This window comes from Miniopterus schreibersii (genome assembly GCF_964146895.1).
Source record: "Miniopterus schreibersii genome assembly, chromosome: 2".
Classification (NCBI taxonomy): domain Eukaryota; kingdom Metazoa; phylum Chordata; class Mammalia; order Chiroptera; family Miniopteridae; genus Miniopterus; species Miniopterus schreibersii.
In genome coordinates, this window is record NC_138102.1 from 108,870,663 (window position 1) to 108,888,842 (window position 18,180).

An 18,180-nucleotide genomic window follows, 5' to 3' on the forward strand; every position below is an offset into this window, starting at 1 on the left:
CCAATGGAACAGAATGCTCTGTGCCCGGTGCACAGGAAGGCATTTTCATCCACGCTTGTTTTCCGTCATTGTGGGCCTCTGGGAAACTGAAGAGCGGGCAGCCAAGAGTCATACCCAGTAATCAGACAGTGAAACCCTTTCCTAGCAAGCGGTAGGGTCAAGAGGTTGGAAATAACAAAGCTCTGGTGTTATAATGCATGTGTACCTAACATAAAACAAAGACTCTGCCCTTGGCCCTCAGTTTCTTCATAGTGTCCACTGTGGTCAGGTCCTGATGGAGGTGGTCACATTAATGAGCGCCCACCTGCAGTGTCTCCTCCGAGCCCCTCAGTTCCCACGGCTGGTCCCCTTCTCTGATGCAGCGAGGGGCGAGAGCCTGGAAGAACTCTGTTCTGTGGACAACTTCAGGGGAAAAAATCCATATACCACCATTCCTGCTGTGTTGTCCCCCGCTCCAAAACAAAGATTCTCCTGTGAAAATGACCACAGTTGCACCTAAAGTGTAGCATACATTTTAAATAAAAATTTTAATTTTTAGATTATTGTTGATTCACATGCAGTTGTAAGGAGTAATACAGAGAGGTCTTGTGTAACCTCTACCTAGTTGCCAAAGGTAGCATCTTGCCAAACTAAGTACAGCTATCATATTAACATTGATACAGTCCACAGTCGTATTCAGGTTTCTCCAGTTTTGTTTGTAGTTGTGTGTGTGTGTGTGTGTGTGTGTTCTCTGCAGTTTCATCACATGAGCAGGCCCTAGCCACCACCCGCAGTTGAGATACAGAAGAGTTCCATCACCATAGGATTCCTGGTGTTGCCCTTTTATAATAACTACATCTACCTCCCTCCTGCAACCCCCTCCCCTCCCCACCTAATTTTTAACCCCTAGCAAAGACCAATCTCTTCTGCATTTCTATAACTTTGTCATTTCAAGAATGCCACATAAATGGAATCATTCCTTGGGAGTATATAACCTTGGGAGATTGGCTTCTCCACTCGGCATAATCCCCTTTACACTCACCCAAGTTGTATATCAGTAGTTCGTTCCTTTTTCCTGGTAAGTGGTATCCTATAGCATGGATGTCCCACACTTTATTTACTTGTTGAAGAACATCTGGGATAGTTCCAGTTTTTGGCTTTATGCACATTTGTGTCCAGGTGTTGTACAAGAATTTTTCTTTTCTCTGAGATAAATGCCTACGAGTGCAATTTCCAGGTCATGTGGAATTTGCCTGTTTCATTTTGTAGAAAAATGCCAAACTGTTTTCCAGAGAGGCTGCCTCATTTTGCATTCCCGTCAGCACTGTATGGATTATCTACTTTCTCGACATCCTTGCCAGCTTTTAGTGCTATTGCTGCTTTATTTTAACCACTCATAGGTATATAGTGATATCTCCTTGTGGTTTTAACTTGCATTTCCCTGATGGCTGATGACATTGAGCATCTTTGCATGTGTTTATTTGCCATCTATATTTGCCTTCGATGAAATGTGTGTTGAAGTTTTTTTGCTTGTTTTTTAGTTGGATTATTTATTTTTTTATTATCGAGAATTCTTTATATTTTCTAGATACTAAAGCAACTAATTTGTTGGATATGTGGTTTTGCAAATATTTTCTCCCCATCTGTATTTTGTCTTTTCACCCTTTCAACGGGTCTTTCACAAAGCAAAAGTTTTTCACTTTGATAAGGTAAAATACACGTTTGCACTTTTTCACGTAGCCTCAAGTCTGCAGGGAAGACAAATGTTGGAGACTAATTTCCAGCTCCCTGTAGAATTCTCTTTAAGATTCATTGTCCTTGAGAAATTAATAGCACGAAATTGTTGCATCTGCTAAAAAGGAATATTAGAAGGCAAATTTACCAGCCTGCAGAGTTTGAGTCTTCCTACTTTCCTGTTTTTCATCAAAACCTTACCAAGTGGAAGTTTTTGGCTTCTATGCCAGATGATCACTAATGCTAAGTAAATAGCAGTGATAGTTTTCTTATAGTCCTTTGGAACATTCTATGTTCAAATTAAATACCGATGTGAAGAGTGGTTATTTCTAGTTGGCTGTAAACTAGGTAGTTAAAATTAGAGATTCCTATTTGCATCAGGCCTGGAAGCTTCTGATCCTCAACATACATATATATATATACATACACTTATCTGATCAGCAGGCTAGTTGAATACATGTTAAAATATGATTTATTTATTTTTTCTTTACTCTCTCTGTCCTTAAATTCTCAGGGGGGAAAAAAAAAAGCTTACTGTACTTTTTTTGTCTTATAAGTCTTTCCCCCAAGGGGAACACTTTCCTGTACTATTAAATCAAAACGAAGAATGAAAGGAAAAGCATTTTTCTTTACTTGGTAAAAGGCTCACCCTTTCCTCTATAAAACTGGGCTTTCCTCCACGCCTGTTTCCATCTCCCTACTGTAATGACTTGGTAAGCCCGAAACAACTCAGGAGGTGAAGCCCCTAAGGAGACGCCTGCCTTTGTCCTACCACTGAACCAAGGCCAGAACTGGCTTTACCTATGTAGCAGCTTTTTTTTGACTGTCCTGTCTCCCTGTCTAGATGGGATGTCCCATCAGAATTAGACCATGCCTTATTCAGTTTTATATTCCCTGCACCAGGAACAGAGTCCGTCACACCAACAGTGCTGAATAATTGGAGACTTCACAAACTTAAGAAACTAGTTAGTATCTGAAAATTGGTAACATCATTCAGCAAATTTCTTTCCTTATATATTATTCATTCCAACCCCTTGAAGGCAAAAAGCTACCTTTTGGTTATATCTCATTCATCTTTTAAATCCCAGTGCTTGGAAAACCAGTAGACGTTTAATAAATGCTGAATTTATCCATTCATTCAGCAAGTATGTATCGAATACAAACTATGCCAGGAACCGTCAGGAATATACACATTTTCCAGGAAGGCATGGTCCTTTCCTTCAGGCAACCTACATTTTAGTGGGACACACAGAACTTATCACATAAAATATTTAAACAACATGATAAGATATTGTAACTTATATAAGAAGTACTATAATTAAACAGTCCACAGGAGGCCATCTGTCATGAACTGACCAAGGAAGGCACTCTAGCTAGTGGCCTGAGACAGCTCTGTGACCCCAAGAGTTCCCTGCTCCCTTCTCTGTGCATGCCGTCCACAGTTCTTGCCTTTGCTTGAAATGCCACCCTTCTTTTTGTTTTCTTTGTACCCATAGCCAGCATTGAATCTTGTATTAGTCAGGATTTTTGAAACTGGCTTGAGCAAAAAGAGGAGTGCTTTTTTTATATAAATGGAAAGGGGTCTCACCATATCCAGTGTGGTGGGTCAACTGCCGTGATGGCAGCCAGCACTTCTCCAGTCCCTGTAGGCACAGCCACTCCCCCCATCATGGGGGGGGGGGATGCTCCCTCTGAATCTGGGCTACACTTTTCACTTGTTTTGAGGTTTGGCAGCCTTTGTTTTTGTTCTCTTGGAAGCCAGTCACCATGTAAAGAAGCCCAACTACCCTGATGGAGAGAGGGGAGCCCTGGAAGATAAGACTAATATATAAAAATATTTTGTTGTTAAAAATATAAACATATACAAATAGACACAGAGGCCTGGCCAGCCCCAGGCGTTCCAGCCACCCCCATTCCTAGGCCATCTTGGGGACTTCAGCCCCAGCCAGTGCCACCTGGAGCAGAGAAAAGCCCCGCCTCCTTGGGAGGCCTGCTCACATTACAGAATCAGGAGCAGGTGAGTGGCAGGGGTCAGCCAGTACATTTTAGGGTGATTTGTCCCGCAGCAACAGATAATGGAAGAAGCTGGGTCTAGTGCTGTAACTCAGCAGCAAGCCTTCCCCTTTCCTGCTCTTTCCTCAGAGGCTGTGTTTGTAGACTGGCAAGGATGTCCACAGCAGCAGGCTTACCTTCTACCAGCTCAGCAATGCCCACTGAAAGAGCATTGCTCTTTCCCAGTAGTTCCAGCAATGCGGGGGGGGGGGGGGGGGGGCCTCTGATTGGCTGTGATTGGGCCATGTGCCTATCCCTGCACAAGTGATGGTGACTTTGACCCGCCAAGGCTGGATCACATGCCTCTCACTGGAGCCAATGGTAGGGCCGGCGTGCCTCACTAAAACCACTTGGATTGAGGGTGGGGGTGGGAAAGGTCTCAAAAGAAAAATCTACGCCCGGTTTCAAAAATAAGGGGCTGGATGCTGGGCAGGCAAAAATAACAAATATGTGCTACAAAAGTCAAGGGCAAGCCTACCTCTCTTATATAGCCTGTTCTGTTATTCCAAACTTTAAGCCAGTGCAACTCAAATGACCTGTTCTGCTTTTTTGGTGCTTCGAATATGCTGCCTTATTGTGCTGCTTACACTTAGGAAGTCAGTTCTTATTTCACACCTAGAGTTTGTACTTTTGTATTCCTTATTCTGACTGCATTTGTTACAGTAAAAGTGTGATTTTTTTTCATTTACTTTTTTTTTTTTTAATATATCTTTATTGATTTCAGAGGAAGGAAAGGAGAGGGAGAGAGAGATAGAAACATCAATGATAAGAGAGTCATTGATCGGCTGCCTCCTGCACACCCTCGACTGGGGATCAAGCCCGCAACCCGGGCATGTGCCCTGACCGGGAATCGAACCCTGATCGCCTGGATCCTAGGTCGATGCTCAACTGCTGAGCCACGCCCGGCCGGGCTTCATTACTCTTTGTGGAGAGGATTTCAGAGGCATCATCAGAGGCAGAGACAGTTCTTACAGTGCCAGGAGAAGTTTGCATTCTCTCTCTGTCCTTTCCCTCTCTCCCTCTCTCTTTCTCTCCCTCTCTCCCTCTCTCCCCCTCTTCTCCTCTCCCCTTCTCCCCCTCTCCCTGGGACTGGCAAAACCCTAGGCATTGCCTCCAAAGGAAGGCACATGGTCTGTTATCCCCTTGGGGCCTAATTCCCAACAGGAGAGCCAAATGCTTGCTTTTTGTCTTTTCTGAGGAGCTTGCTCTTGTGCTATTTAATTTGTGTTTTTTAAAAACATTATTTTAAAAAATAATAATAGAGGAGGAGCTTTTGGGCTACTAGCTTACAAACTATGTCTAAATGATCTAAAGTAGAACATCGTCTGTTAAATGAACTTCAAGTGAACCTGATAAAGTTTGTAGTCATCCTTTTCATTGAGGGTCCGCATTTCCAGACAGTAATGGAAACAGAAAGTAGATGCTTGATAGCAGCCAGCCAAAGCCCAGCTCTGGCGTTTCAGAGACCGCACCTAGGGCTGACCTCTCTAAAGCTATGCGCATACACGCACACCTTAGCAATGTGCTTCATGCAGCCCTAAGCAGCCGGGGGAAAATTAGGTATCAGGCAGATGAGGGGGAAAGCCCAGAAATAAGACTCTCAGATTTTCAGAATGGATCTTTGTAAGATTAAATTGACATAATAGTAACAGACTGTCTTGCCTTTATATCAAGCTTTATACTTGTAAAAGTGCTATTAAGTTTATTTATTTGAGTAGGGTCCTCCCACTGGTGACTTAAATCCCAGGATTAAGGATGCCATCAGCACATCTGTCCCTTGAGTCCTTGTTGCCTTTAAATTTTTAAATTGTTATGAAACATTGTATGTGAATGAATACAAATCCAGTGTAGCAGCATTCATTAAATAGAGCAAATTATTTGCTGTCTTGTACCCCTCTTTTTAAATCCTTCTTCATCCCCACAACAGAGATAAATACTGTCCTGAAATTTGTGTTTATCATACTTTTGTTTTTCTTAATAGTTTTATTGTATATCTTTGTTCTAAAAACAAAGTCATTTAATCTTTATATTTTTAACTTTCCATGAATGAAATTTTACTACATGTAATTTTATGTGGCTTGCTTTTTTTGTTTGTTTGTTTCTAAGCATTGTTTGTGAAAATCATTTTGATTTTTTTTAGCTCAAGTTCTGTTTGTGGCCTATGTTTTCACTTTATTATTCTTTTCATAGATAGAAGTGTTAGAATTTTAATGTAGTTGAATCTTTATGGTTTATGCTTTTTGTGACCTGTTTTTTATGGCTTGAGATCATAATGTTATTATGATATTCTCCTGCTTTATTCTGACAGTTTTAAAAGTTGTCGTTTTTTTCCCCCCACGTTAGGTAATTAATTTATTTGGTATAGATTTTTGTGTGAGATGTAGGGATTTTTCTTTCCCCGTAAGTGAAAAGCCAGAGCATGCCACTCTACTCCTTTGCTTTAAAATGTCCAAATCTTCCCATTTGTTCTCAGAAGTCAAACTTCTTATAAAGGCCCTATATGATCCAGACCTCTGAAATGCCTCTGACTTCATTTCCTACTGTCTTTCCAGTGAACACCGGCCTCCTTGCTCTTCCTCAGACACTCCCCAGATGCATCTGCCTCAGGGCTGCTTTTGTACTTGCTGTTCCTTCTGTCTGAAATTTTCAGATATCTACATCACTGGCTCCTGCACTTTTCAGGTCTCTGCTCAAATGTCATCTTATCATGGAAGCCTTCTCTGGCCACCCTAGCTAAAATCATACACACACACACACACACACACACACACGCACACACTTGGATCTCTCTCCTCTGCTTTGAAAGAATTTACCTGAAAAACTCTCTGCGCCTGGTGTAGTTGTGTTATATGTAGGAGGGTATTTTAAAGTCTTAATTAAATTTCTCGAATGGTTTCAGGACTATATGGGGTTTTCTATTTCTTAAGTTAGTTTTAATCAGTTTACTCTATTTAAAATTTTTTTATTTTACTTGTTGAATAGTTAATATATGCACACAACTCAAACACTGAAGTTTTAAAAGTATATACAGTGAAAAATAAATCTCTCCCCCATCACTTCCTTCTAGCTACCTAGTTCCCCTTTCCTGCTATCAGTTTCTTGTCTGTTTCCCTAGTTTCTTGTTTAGCCTTCCAGAAATTCGCTGTGCCTATATAAGCACATACATATATGGTTTTTACATAAATGGGTGGAATACCATATAAATTATTCTGCACATTGCTTTTTTCATTTAACCATATATGTTAGAGATATTTCTATAGCTACACAGAGAGCTGCCTCATTCCATTAGCTAATACTCCACTGGATGGGTGTGTCCTAATTTACACCCAGTCTCCTGAAGGACCTTCTAACCAGTGTCCCTTACCCATCTTCAATTAGTGTTTCTCATGGCCTTCACATATATCTTCTTAAATTTCCATCCTGATAGCATTGTTTCCCAGTTCAGAAACCTCCAGCAGCTTCCCAGTACCTATAGAACAAGGCTGAACTTCGTAGTTTCGAAAGTAGAGTCCTGCACCACACTGTCTCCACCTACTTTTTCCAGTACCTCCTTCTGTTCCTAAAGATACCCCCTAAACTGAACATTTGAGGTTTTCCAAATGTGCCTTTGTCTTTATGCTCGGTGCTTTTCTTCCACCTGCGCTCCCTGGCCCCTCACCCCTTTGAATGGGGAGGAGCTTATCTGTCCTTTCTGGGCTGGTCACTGTGTACTCCGACTCCTCTCTGAGGCGGCTGCGCTTCCAATATTTCAACTCAGCCTCCCACTGGTACACCCTCGGTAGCCAGACCCGGGGTTCTGAGTGTTGCTGGTGTAGGTAACATTTAATCATTCCCCAGTCAGTACTTTCTCTTCTAGACGCCAAACTTCTTGTGGGTAGGGACTATTCCTAGGAAATAGGGAATACTAAAATGAAAAGATATGTCTTGACTTTCAGGTAGCTTCCAACATAAAGGTGAGCTAGACATGCAACATTAAAATGCACAGCACCATAGATCTTTAAGTGGAAGTGTGTTTGTCCTCAGTGAATTATAAGAAAAACAGGGGCTTTAAAAAACATCTCTGGTCCCTGCCCCAGGGTCTGGCACATGGCAGATGCCCAATAAGTACATGTTGAATAAAAAAATAACCTGAAAGCAAGCGTTTAAGACAAGCCTCAACATCTTGTCAAAAATCCATCTTTTATCCTAATTATACGAATAAGTCAACAAACAGACCTCTCATCTTTTGAAGAAAAAGAGTGCAGCGTGGGAGGGGGTGGAATCAAGTTCCAGCAGGGGGGGAGGCGGGGGAGTCACACCTGGAGAAGGGTCCCAGGGCCTCCGGGGGCGCGGGGGAAGGCGGGGAGAGGCCGGGCGAGCGGAGGGGAGGAGACTCTCGGGTGCGGCCCCGCCTCCCTCACTCCGCCGCCGCGGCGCTGGGCGGCCTCGCGGCTGTCGGCCGGGCGGCAGCAGCCAGCGCCTCCCGCTCCGCGCGGCTCCCGGGGCGACGGAGCGCGGCCGCGCGCGGAGACGGGAAAGTTCCCGGCGCGGGCGCCAAGATGCCGGGCAGCGACACGGCGCTCACCGTGGACCGGACCTACTCCGACCCGGGCCGGCACCAGCGCTGCAAGAGCCGGGTGAGCGGTGCGGGCTGGGCTGGGTGGCGGGGGGACGCCGGGCCGAGCGGGCTTTGGCCCCCGCGCGTCCTAACGCCTGCCCCCCGCGTTTCTCCGCCTGCAGCGCTCTCTCCCCTGCTGCCCGGGGTCCGGGCTTCCCCGCCCCTGCCCGCGCTGAAGGGGCTGGGCGGGGGCAAGTCGGAGCCGGGCCTGCGGCCCCGAGCCCCCAGGCCCACCGCCGCCGGGGTGGGGCGCAGAGCCGAGCCCGGCCTGGCGACTCCCCGCCGTCCGCGTCCTGGGTCCCCGCGCGCCCGGCCCGCACGTCGGGTTTCGCCGACGGCCGCGCGCTCCGCCGGGACGCGAGGGAACCTCGCCCGCCGCGGCCCCTGTCCCTTTGGGACGGGGTCCCTCCGCGCCGATCCCGGGGCTCCCTCCGCGTCTCCCCGCCCGCGGGCGCTCGGGCGCGGGGCAGGTGGCGGCGGGAGCGCCCAGAGGCTCTGCCCGAGTGGAAAGTCAGTCCTCGCGCCGCCTCCCCGGAGTTTCTGGCCGTGCCGAGCAGGCGCGCTCCCCATTGTTTGCAGTGTAATTTGCTGTTGCTGATTTTGGCTGTGGGTGAAAATAGCTCTTCGGAGCAGGCAGCAGGGAAGATTCTTGTACTGCTTCAAAATAAAGACGGAGCTGGCGGGGGAAGAGGAAGCCTTCCCCCAAACCCGCTCAGGGATGCCTTTGCCCCCCTGGACTGCTGAATCGCCCAGGCTCTGCGCGCCGTGCCCCCCGTGGCCGACTGAAGCGCCGGTTGGTGTCCCTCCTCCACCCCGGCGTTGGTTCTGGCAGGATCTACCTGGATTTGTTCTTTGCTCAGCTAACTACTCGCTTGTCCGATCTGAGCATTTGAGTGTCAGCTTCTCTGGATAAAGTTCACGGAGGTAGAGTCATAGCTCAGGTTCTCTCTGGCCGCCTCCCAGATCGAGAAGCCAACCGGATGGGAAAAGCAGCAGCAGTGACAGAAATGCGGCGCCACCCCACGTGCAGGATTTGGGTGTGCAGTCATAATTCAGAGAAGTAATCATTTGCCCCAGACGTGAAGTGACAAATCCCCGATATATTTACCGGTTTTCCCTTTTTCCTTTGGCATCTGTTAATCAGTTTAACAGAATGATTTAAGTTTTTACAGATGAAATGTATTTGGCGGAATAATATCTCCCGCATCCACTCCACTCTCCTCCCCCAAAATAATTCTCTCATATTTTGCACATTCTTTAAAAGTTTCATCACAATTTATTATGAAAATAACTCCATTTGGAAGAAAACATTGATAAAGGATATTTGTTTACCTACACTTAGAAGTTTTGGGAAAGGATGACTGCTGGCTAACACATTTAACTGTGAAGAAAGGTGGACAGTCTTTATTTCTAGTGCATTTGTAATTGGGGGAATCTATATTAATGTCGCAGTTGGCAGAAGAAACTTCAGGCTTGAAAGTGTGGAAGCTTGGTTTCGCCTGTCATAACTGTGATAATCTTTGTGTAAACAACAAGATTAGTAATCTTTGAGAGATGGATGGCTCATTGTGAGATCATTTAAACATTTTGACAAAACTCACTAAAACTCACTCTTAATAATCGGTAAAAGGGTGGTGATCAAGTTTGCACCTCAACTTCTATAGATGGAAAGGGGCAAAGCAAATGAATAACGTAACTGCAGACTTCATTTTTCTGTTCTATGTGCCATTGTTCTGTTTCTACACCCTTCTTTTCTGTTAAAGTACCATAACCTATGTGAAGGGGATTTCTTATTTTTTAAAATTATACCCACTATATTATACCTACTACATTGTGTGATGAGTAATGGAGACAGAGTCATATGCCGCTTGACATAGGATAGATAGTTTTGAGTGGGCCGTTAGGCGATATCATTGTTGTGGGAACATGGGAGGGCAAAGGTAGGTTTATGGTTGTTTGTATGGAAAATAATACAAGATTAAACTGTTTCATGTACTCACAACTGTAAACCTACTTTTGCCCACCCTTGTATAGAGTGCACTTAGAAAGACCCAGATGGTATCACCTACTATACACCTAGGCTGTATGGTATAGCCTAGTGCTCCCAGGCTACAGCATGTCACTGTACAAAACAGTATGAGATTAAATCAAGCACAAGAAAATATGATTCAGTCAAGGGACGTGGTAAACACAAGATGTTTGACTGCCAGCAGAACATGGCTACTGTTTTACAGCACACTTTTTTTTTTATTAAGTGAAAGAGTACACTAAAAGAATGATGAAAAATAAAGTATAGTAAGTATATAAGCCAGTAAGTTATTTATTATCATTATGGACTGGACATAATTGTTAAGTGCTGTACTTTTATATGCATGGCAGTGCAGTAGGCTTGTTTACACCAGCATCTCCACAAACACGTGAGTAATGTGTTGCACTGTGACATTACAACAGCTAAGATGTCACTAGGCGATAGAAAATTTTCAGCTCCATTATAATTTTATGGGACCATGGTCGTGTATGTGGTCCATCATTAACCAAAATGTTGTTACATGGTGCATGACTATACCTGATTTGTAAATAGACCGTGTATTAAAACTGAGTTAGACATTATAGTATATACTGATTATTCTATATTAGCTTATTCAGCAAATGAAATCTAGGGAGGACGAGAAGAAATCAAGCTTTTGAGGGCTGGACAATAATCACAAGTTGTACAATAGTGATGCTGAGATCCCTTTTTAAACTTCGTGACTGTTTTGAGGGTTTTTGTTGTTGAGACAGGAGGAATAGAGAAAACTAGTGGAAATTTTGTTACCGCATAAGAACTTTTCTCAAGTGGAGCTGATATAATTTTGAGTCTGTCCTTAAGGCTGCAATAAGCCTACTGTAATGAAGGGGAAGCAGCAACAATTTTCCTGTGCAGAAAGTATTTATCTCATTAGGTGATTTTAGCTCCTGTTTTGTGGGACTCACTTAGATGTAGCCATAAAGACATACTTTCTTTATACTCAGAAAGTATGCAGAAGAAAACCATCAGCGGTATTAGGGCTTCATTTCTTTTTTTTCTTTTTTAATATATCTTTATTGATTTCAGAGAGAGGAAGGGAGAGGGGGAGAGAGAGAGAAACATCAATGATGAGAGTCATTGATCGGCTGCCCCCTGCACACCCCTGACTGGGGATTGAGCCCGCAGCCCGGGCCTGTGCCCTGACCCAGAATCGAACCCCGATCACCTGGATCCTAGGTCAGTGCTCAACCGCTGAGCCACACCCTGCTGGGCAGGGCTTAATTTCTTGATGTCACCCTCTCCTTGGCAATAAAACATCTAATAGAGAATTTTAAAAGAACTCTTTTGTGAACTCATTTAGTAAATTAGCTCCCCTAAAAACACTAACTAACTAGAACTGGGGGTACATGTGAAGAGTTGAGTAATCTTTCAGGGATATGGAGTTTCCTCCTAGGAAGGACCTAAGACTCTGAGATCAAATTCTTGGTTACTGAATGGTCATTTTTTTTTTCAGTTCAAAATTAATACCCAGTGGAGAGAACTGGGAAAATACACATCTCTCTTGTTGAGCTTAGTTAAGCCTTTGAGACTGGAATAATAATGAGGCAGTTTACTATTTTCACATTGGAGAAATCTATTTTTACAGCCAGGTGGACTAACCTAGATTTTTTTTTTCCCCCCCTCAGTGAAAATGTAATATAACTAATGAATTTCATGATTGTCTCTAAGCTGACAAGTCTGTATCATTCACATTTTTAAACTTCATCTGGGTAAAACTCAGAAATGGTGCATGTTAACTCGATGCACATAATACACCCCTACTTTAAAAGAAAGAACATACATAATTAGCCTCCTACTTTTTTTTCATGCCCTAGATAGTTAAAGCCTATCGTCTTTTAAAGAATACAGGCAGTCTGGGTTTTATTAATCAATTATGTGTGAATCAGATTTTATGTTCTAATTTTAAATGTTCTAAAAGACCACTTTCAGCAACCTTTTTATCCTTATGTAAGGTGAATAATTTTTTTCTTGTTCTGTTGGTACCACCACTAATCAGAACTCTAGTCATCCTGAGTGCTTGCCTTCCCCCCATCTCTAATCTGTCAGCCATTCCACTGTTTTTTTCTTTGACGTTTTTCTGGAGTTGGTTCATTCCTCCTGTCACCTCCCACCTTAGTTTAGCCACTTAGGACCTCAGGAAGAGATAACTGGTGCACTAGCTTCCTCACTGCTGTGTGATTTTGTCAGCTTCCATTCCATCTCGCCTGCCAGGACCAGAGTATTCTGCTTGCAGAACCACTTTTAGGAGGCTGGCCCCCAGACAGCAGAGCTTGCATTAGTGCTGCTGCCTAGTGGTGGGATCTTGGACCCTGGTATCTTTCTAAGTCTCAGTTTCCTCTTCCATATCCTCAAGATGTTACCAGGAATAAGTGCAATAATTTCTATGAAATGTCCGGTACACAGTAAGAACTCAATAAATGGTAGCCATTTTTGTTATGACTATGTAAGAAGTGATCATAAGCTTGAAAATGGAAAGACTGCTAATTTTGTGAATAGTATAGTCTTTTCTGGTATTTTTAGCATTTTGTTCCTTGTCACATGTATTGCTCACATGCTTGTCATTTACGTGTTTATAAAGTATAGACACTGGCACTCTGAGCACAAGAGGTTTCATTCATTCACTAAATAACTTGTTGAGCACCTTCTATGTGCTTGCTGCCACTCTCTCAGTAATATAATGGTAAATGAAACAGATAGCCTGGCCTCTCCAGAAGATTAATGTCTGGTAATTGTATCTTTTTAAAAAATTTATCTTTATTGTTGAAAGTATCACAGATGTTCCTTTTTTCCCCCCATTGATCCCTTCCATCCTGCACACCCTCCCCTCGCCCTCCCCCAGGCCTTCACCACACTAGTGTCTGTGTCCATGGGTTGTGTATATGCCTAAAGTTCTTAGGTTAATCTCTCCCCTCCACTCCCCCCACCCCTGCCTCTTATTTTTACTTGTGGCCCAGGAAATACCCTTCTTTTTTACAGTAATAAATGATGGTAATAAGAACAAGTCTCTAGCATCTGCAGAGATAACTTGTGTCACACGGTGGCCGCCTATAGTGCATCTTTAAGTGTTCTGGGGTTTGGAACTGGATCCAGAACTGTATGATGAGTAATGGCCCAAAGCAGTCAAGGAAAAGAGGGTGTCAGAGCCCTTCCCAGGGCGGAAATGGGGCAGGGAGCAGTGAGGTGATGATCCCATGCTTGCTTCCTGGGCAGGAACTAGAGAGAGTGGGAACAGACTTCTGTCGTGGGCGACACTGACCTAGTGAAGTGGTAAGCTGCGTATTTTGTGAATACGCTCGGAATCAGTGATTCGCTTTATTCTGACAAGTTAATTAAAGGAACAGTGAATAATGACGAGTCTTCCAAGTCTGATTTTTCTTAAATTTAGGATGGGTAGATTGATGTGTGGTATGTGTGTCTTGAGCTGTGCTTTGCTGCAAGCTCACCAGTTCTCCCTTTAGAGAACAAATTGCCAGCCACCACCAGCACACCCGCTTGTCACCGCTGCTGAACACAGCAGCTGCCACCAGGTAAGATCACAGGATGAGTTTTGCTCCAGACCCACAGCCTCAACCCCCAGGGCTGCTGTGAAGGTCAGAAATCAGCCTAGTCCTTCTGGATGGAAATTGCCCGTGTCTTGACTTAGGAGAGGCTGCAGCTTTCAGCCCTGCTGTTTCTTAATTGTGTTTTTATGTTTTCAGTGGAGGGTGGTGGTGAGAGAGACGGAAGAGAACCATGAATCACTGTCCTGTGAATCAGAATGAGGACTTGACACTCCTTAGAAAAGGAACATCAGGATATATGGTGTGTGCATAATCCAGCTGCTCCGTTGAGTTGGGGGCTGGGGATACCACTTGAAGGAAAACCTAGTGTGTGTGTGTGTATTATTCCTCTGTAAGGAAGCATAAAGAATAAAGAGAAGAATGCAGTGGCAGTGATAACAGCCACCATGTACTAAGTCGTTGCTGTATACCAGGCACAATATGAAGCATTTCAAATGCACCATCTCCGTGATCTTCACGATAGCCTATGTATAGTTCCATTTCACAGATGAGGGAGTTGAGGTCCAGGCAGTATTTGGCCCAAGTCCTGTGGCTATTAGAAAATGGTACAGCTAGTTAGCATTTGATGGACACAGGTCTAGTTCCAGAGCTTGCACGTTAACCACTCTCCTATCTTCTGCCTCTAAGTGAATACTGGAGAGCAGCTCGGCCTTTATTAAACTTGGTGAGTGCTTAGAAATGGATGTGTTCAACTTCTGCAGGGCACTTAGCCAAATCCTGTGCTCGAGATTCTTATGACACAGCACTTTGCTCGTCCTTTGCATATAGTTGTATATCCCCAGTAAACATCTGAAGAATGAATGATTCAGAGTGGTAATCTAGGAACTTTATATAATAATGCCTAGGATATAAGAATTTGCTGATAGTTTGGGGAAGTCTTAAAGGCTGTTAAATAAGCTTATGATTTAAGAACAGTGGTTAAAAACCCATCTTCTAGCCTAAAATTTGATCTCTAGAGGATGAGCAGTTGAAGGACATAACAAGGGTGGTTCTTCCATGTCGCAGTCTGGTCTCACCAGCTCTCCCTGTAGGGCTCAGCGTCACTGGACCAAAGGGTGTGTTTCTTGTACCTAAGGCAGAGGGTTGTAAAGTTAGACTTAAAGATTTTACTGTGTTAGAACTGGAAGGGAGTTTAGACATTAACTCCAGGCCATTTCATTTGCATATATAGAAAACTGACATCCAGCCAGACTGTAAGCAGTAAAGTTATGTAACTAATACAGACTGATTAGGACTGACCAGTGTACCAGCTTCTGTCTTAAAGAGAATTCCTTAAAAGAAAACTGCTTTATTTTTAAATACCAAATTAATTGCTAAGTTATATGGGTTAAACATCTCAAAATTAAATAAGGTAGAATGAGAAATTGAAATTTTTTCTGTAAAGAATCAATTGAACAGATTTAAAATTTTGTGAGTTTTCTAGGTGGAAAAAAAGTGAATTTAAATGATTTAGTGTTAGGCCATCATCCTTCTGAACTTATTTCCAGATTTTGGTGAGGCTGGGATGAAGAGGGGTGACAATTCATATATCAGATTCTTAGCTGCACTGGATTTGCTGCCACTTTGTAAAAATTATCTTTCCTGAATGAGGTCTCTTTTAGCCCTCTTTTTAAAATTTTTTTTTTTTTTTAAGAAACAAGTTTTGAGAAATGAGTTCATCTTTGTGCTGACCTTTCATCTGCTGGAGTAGGATACTGGGGGAAAAACATATGCCAGATGCACAAGTCATGGAGTATATCCTCTGTGTTTAGCTTAGAATTCAACTGGGTCTGCTCTTGCCTCTGAAGCTCTGTACCTGTGATTCTCATTGAGTTCATCTTCTAGCACCAAGTGTCTTCTTTATTTATTTTTTAAATTGTTGACACTATTACAGATGTCCCCATTTTACACCACCCCCTTCCCATCTGTGTCCATGGGCTATGCATATATGCATATTTGGTCTTTGGTTAATCTCTCCCGCCCCTCTGCTAGGCGTCTTTAGTGTATATAATTTTCATACAACACAGCCCTTAAACACAAAAACATCACCTGGTTCTGCACTGACAACTGGGGGTAGGGGTTTGGGGGGTGCAGACAGGGAGAGGGTTTGTTGGCCTGTGGAGAGAAGGTATGGGCAGTGCCAGCCCCCAGTGAAGTGTCTCTGTGGGGAAAGTTGCGTGTGATTTCTGCCTTACGCTCCGACTTGAGAGCCCAACCCTGGATTAAGATGTGGCTTTAGTGTATAATACAAGACATTTCTACTTAGATGTTTCAAAGGCACCTCAAAGTCTATATGTCAAACCTAATTTATTCTCTCAAATGCCCACCCCAATTCCTGGTTAATACTTTTCCCATATAGCCGATCCTCAAACTACATGCCTGGGAACTTCCTCAGTCACCCCACTTACACACCACATCCAGTGCTTTACTTTTTAATCCATCACCTTTCTCTTGCTATCCCAACATAGTCACTCCCTTAGTTTACTTCTGGATCTGAGGTTAGCTTGAAGGGTTAAGAGCATGGACTCGGGAGTTAAACTTGAATGCCCAGAGTCACACTTGAATGGCACCTCCTCCACTTACCAGTGTGTGAGCAACCGTGAGAAGTGGCGCTAGGAAACCCATTACAGCATTTGTTGTTCTGACATTGAGTCATTCTTTGTCTACCAGTGAGTTTCCCAAACTTCAGTCATTCCCACACCTACACATGGCTTAGCACCACCTGTACAGTTGCTTACTTAGTATTTCTAAATCAATTCACTCCTTGAAACTGAAATTTATTTTTTAAGTATCAGTGTTACTATTCTAGCTAAATATTGTCTGACCCTCTGAGGCCTGCAGTGCCAGATTGAAAAGATTAGGACATGCTGAAGCTTTGTTAGAGAGCTCTTAGCACTCAGCAGAAACTTCCTTCTGGACTGAGTCAACTGGATTGGGTTGAGGATTGTTTCCAAGGCAATTACTCGCTCCCTGTGATCCTGTTATTGAATGCTTTCGTTTTATACCACCGAAAATCATTCAGAATCATTTGAGCAAACACTGGTCTTGATGTGTCATCTCTCCTCGTTCTTTTAGGAAATACTTCTTTTAGACCCATGGCCTAGAAGTTGCTTAGAAATATTTTTCATGGATTGTGAAAATTTAGGTAATTGAGTATTGGGATGAATAAAAGCCCACCCTGGTAAGTTGAAGGCAGTCTTGTCTGGGAAGGAATACTTGAGTGGATGAGGTCTGAAAAATGAGAGCTGTGCCTATTCCAGGCTGTGTGTCTAGTCTTCTGATGATTTGAGAGAAACTGAGGTAGCAAAAGGCCTGAGGCTCAAGAGTGGACCATCTGGAAGATACGGAGTCTTCGGGAATTTTAGACGAGGACAGAAAGTGGTGGGTGGAGAAGAAACTTAAGCTCTGTGGTTTTCTGAAGTAAAGTTGAATCTAATTAAGACGTGTATGTAGGCTTGTTGTAATATGAAGGAATTAAATGGTGTCGCAGCCTCTCACAGAAATTTGGATATAAGCACTTGTCCAAAAATAAAGCATGCCCTTAGTGAAAACTACGCCCCAACACCTCAATGTATTTACTCCACTGTGTGCAACTGTGTGTTCAGGCCAGACGTCCCTTTTTTTCTGTCTTTGTGAAGATAGTGTGATAACGCACAAGGCCTGGAACTTGACTTCAGATAGTCGGTGCTGTACTATTTTAATCTCACTAATTGGAACAGGTGGCCTCTATTTGAGACTGAATCACTAGTTGGCATAGATTTTAATTTATCTGAAAATATGAGGCCCATTCAGTAAGAGCTGTTCAGCTGTGTTGGCATCAAAGTATTTGAAAGCTTTGACCCTTAAAAGCACAGAAGGCTGAGAGAAGATAGAACAAATGTAGCTTAGTAGTTTGCTGCTTTGATTCAGTGTTGCATATAGAGCCCCTGGGAGAACTTGGTGGAGTGAAGCATGTTCAGATGCTTGAGAGGACTACTTGTAAATATTTCTCCAGCTGAGGAAAACATCTTGAGTATCTCCTTTGAATCCAGCCCATAAGATGGTTGAAGAGAACTCCGTGCTGTCCTCATGTTTTTATAGGCGTGAGATGAAGGGGTGTTTTGACGTGACTCAGTTTACCACGAGTGTGCACACTGAGGTACCTAAGACACCTCTAATGAAATCAGAGGTGGTCTCCAGATTATGGGCTTCTCCAGCTGGACTGCTCCTTT

At 43.4% G+C, this 18,180-nt stretch overlaps 1 protein-coding gene across 1 annotated transcript in view; it reads left to right on the forward strand.

Moving 5' to 3' along the window:
- The first annotated feature begins 8,180 nt into the window (after nucleotides 1-8,180).
- The window catches only part of TMCC3 (transmembrane and coiled-coil domain family 3), a 67,323-nt gene continuing 57,323 nt past the window's right edge, over nucleotides 8,181-18,180 (forward strand). The window contains exon 1 of the mRNA XM_081131022.1: nucleotides 8,181-8,381. Coding sequence (XP_080987148.1) covers nucleotides 8,304-8,381 — 78 coding nt within the window. The 5' untranslated portion in view covers nucleotides 8,181-8,303. The remainder of the gene's footprint in view (nucleotides 8,382-18,180) is intronic.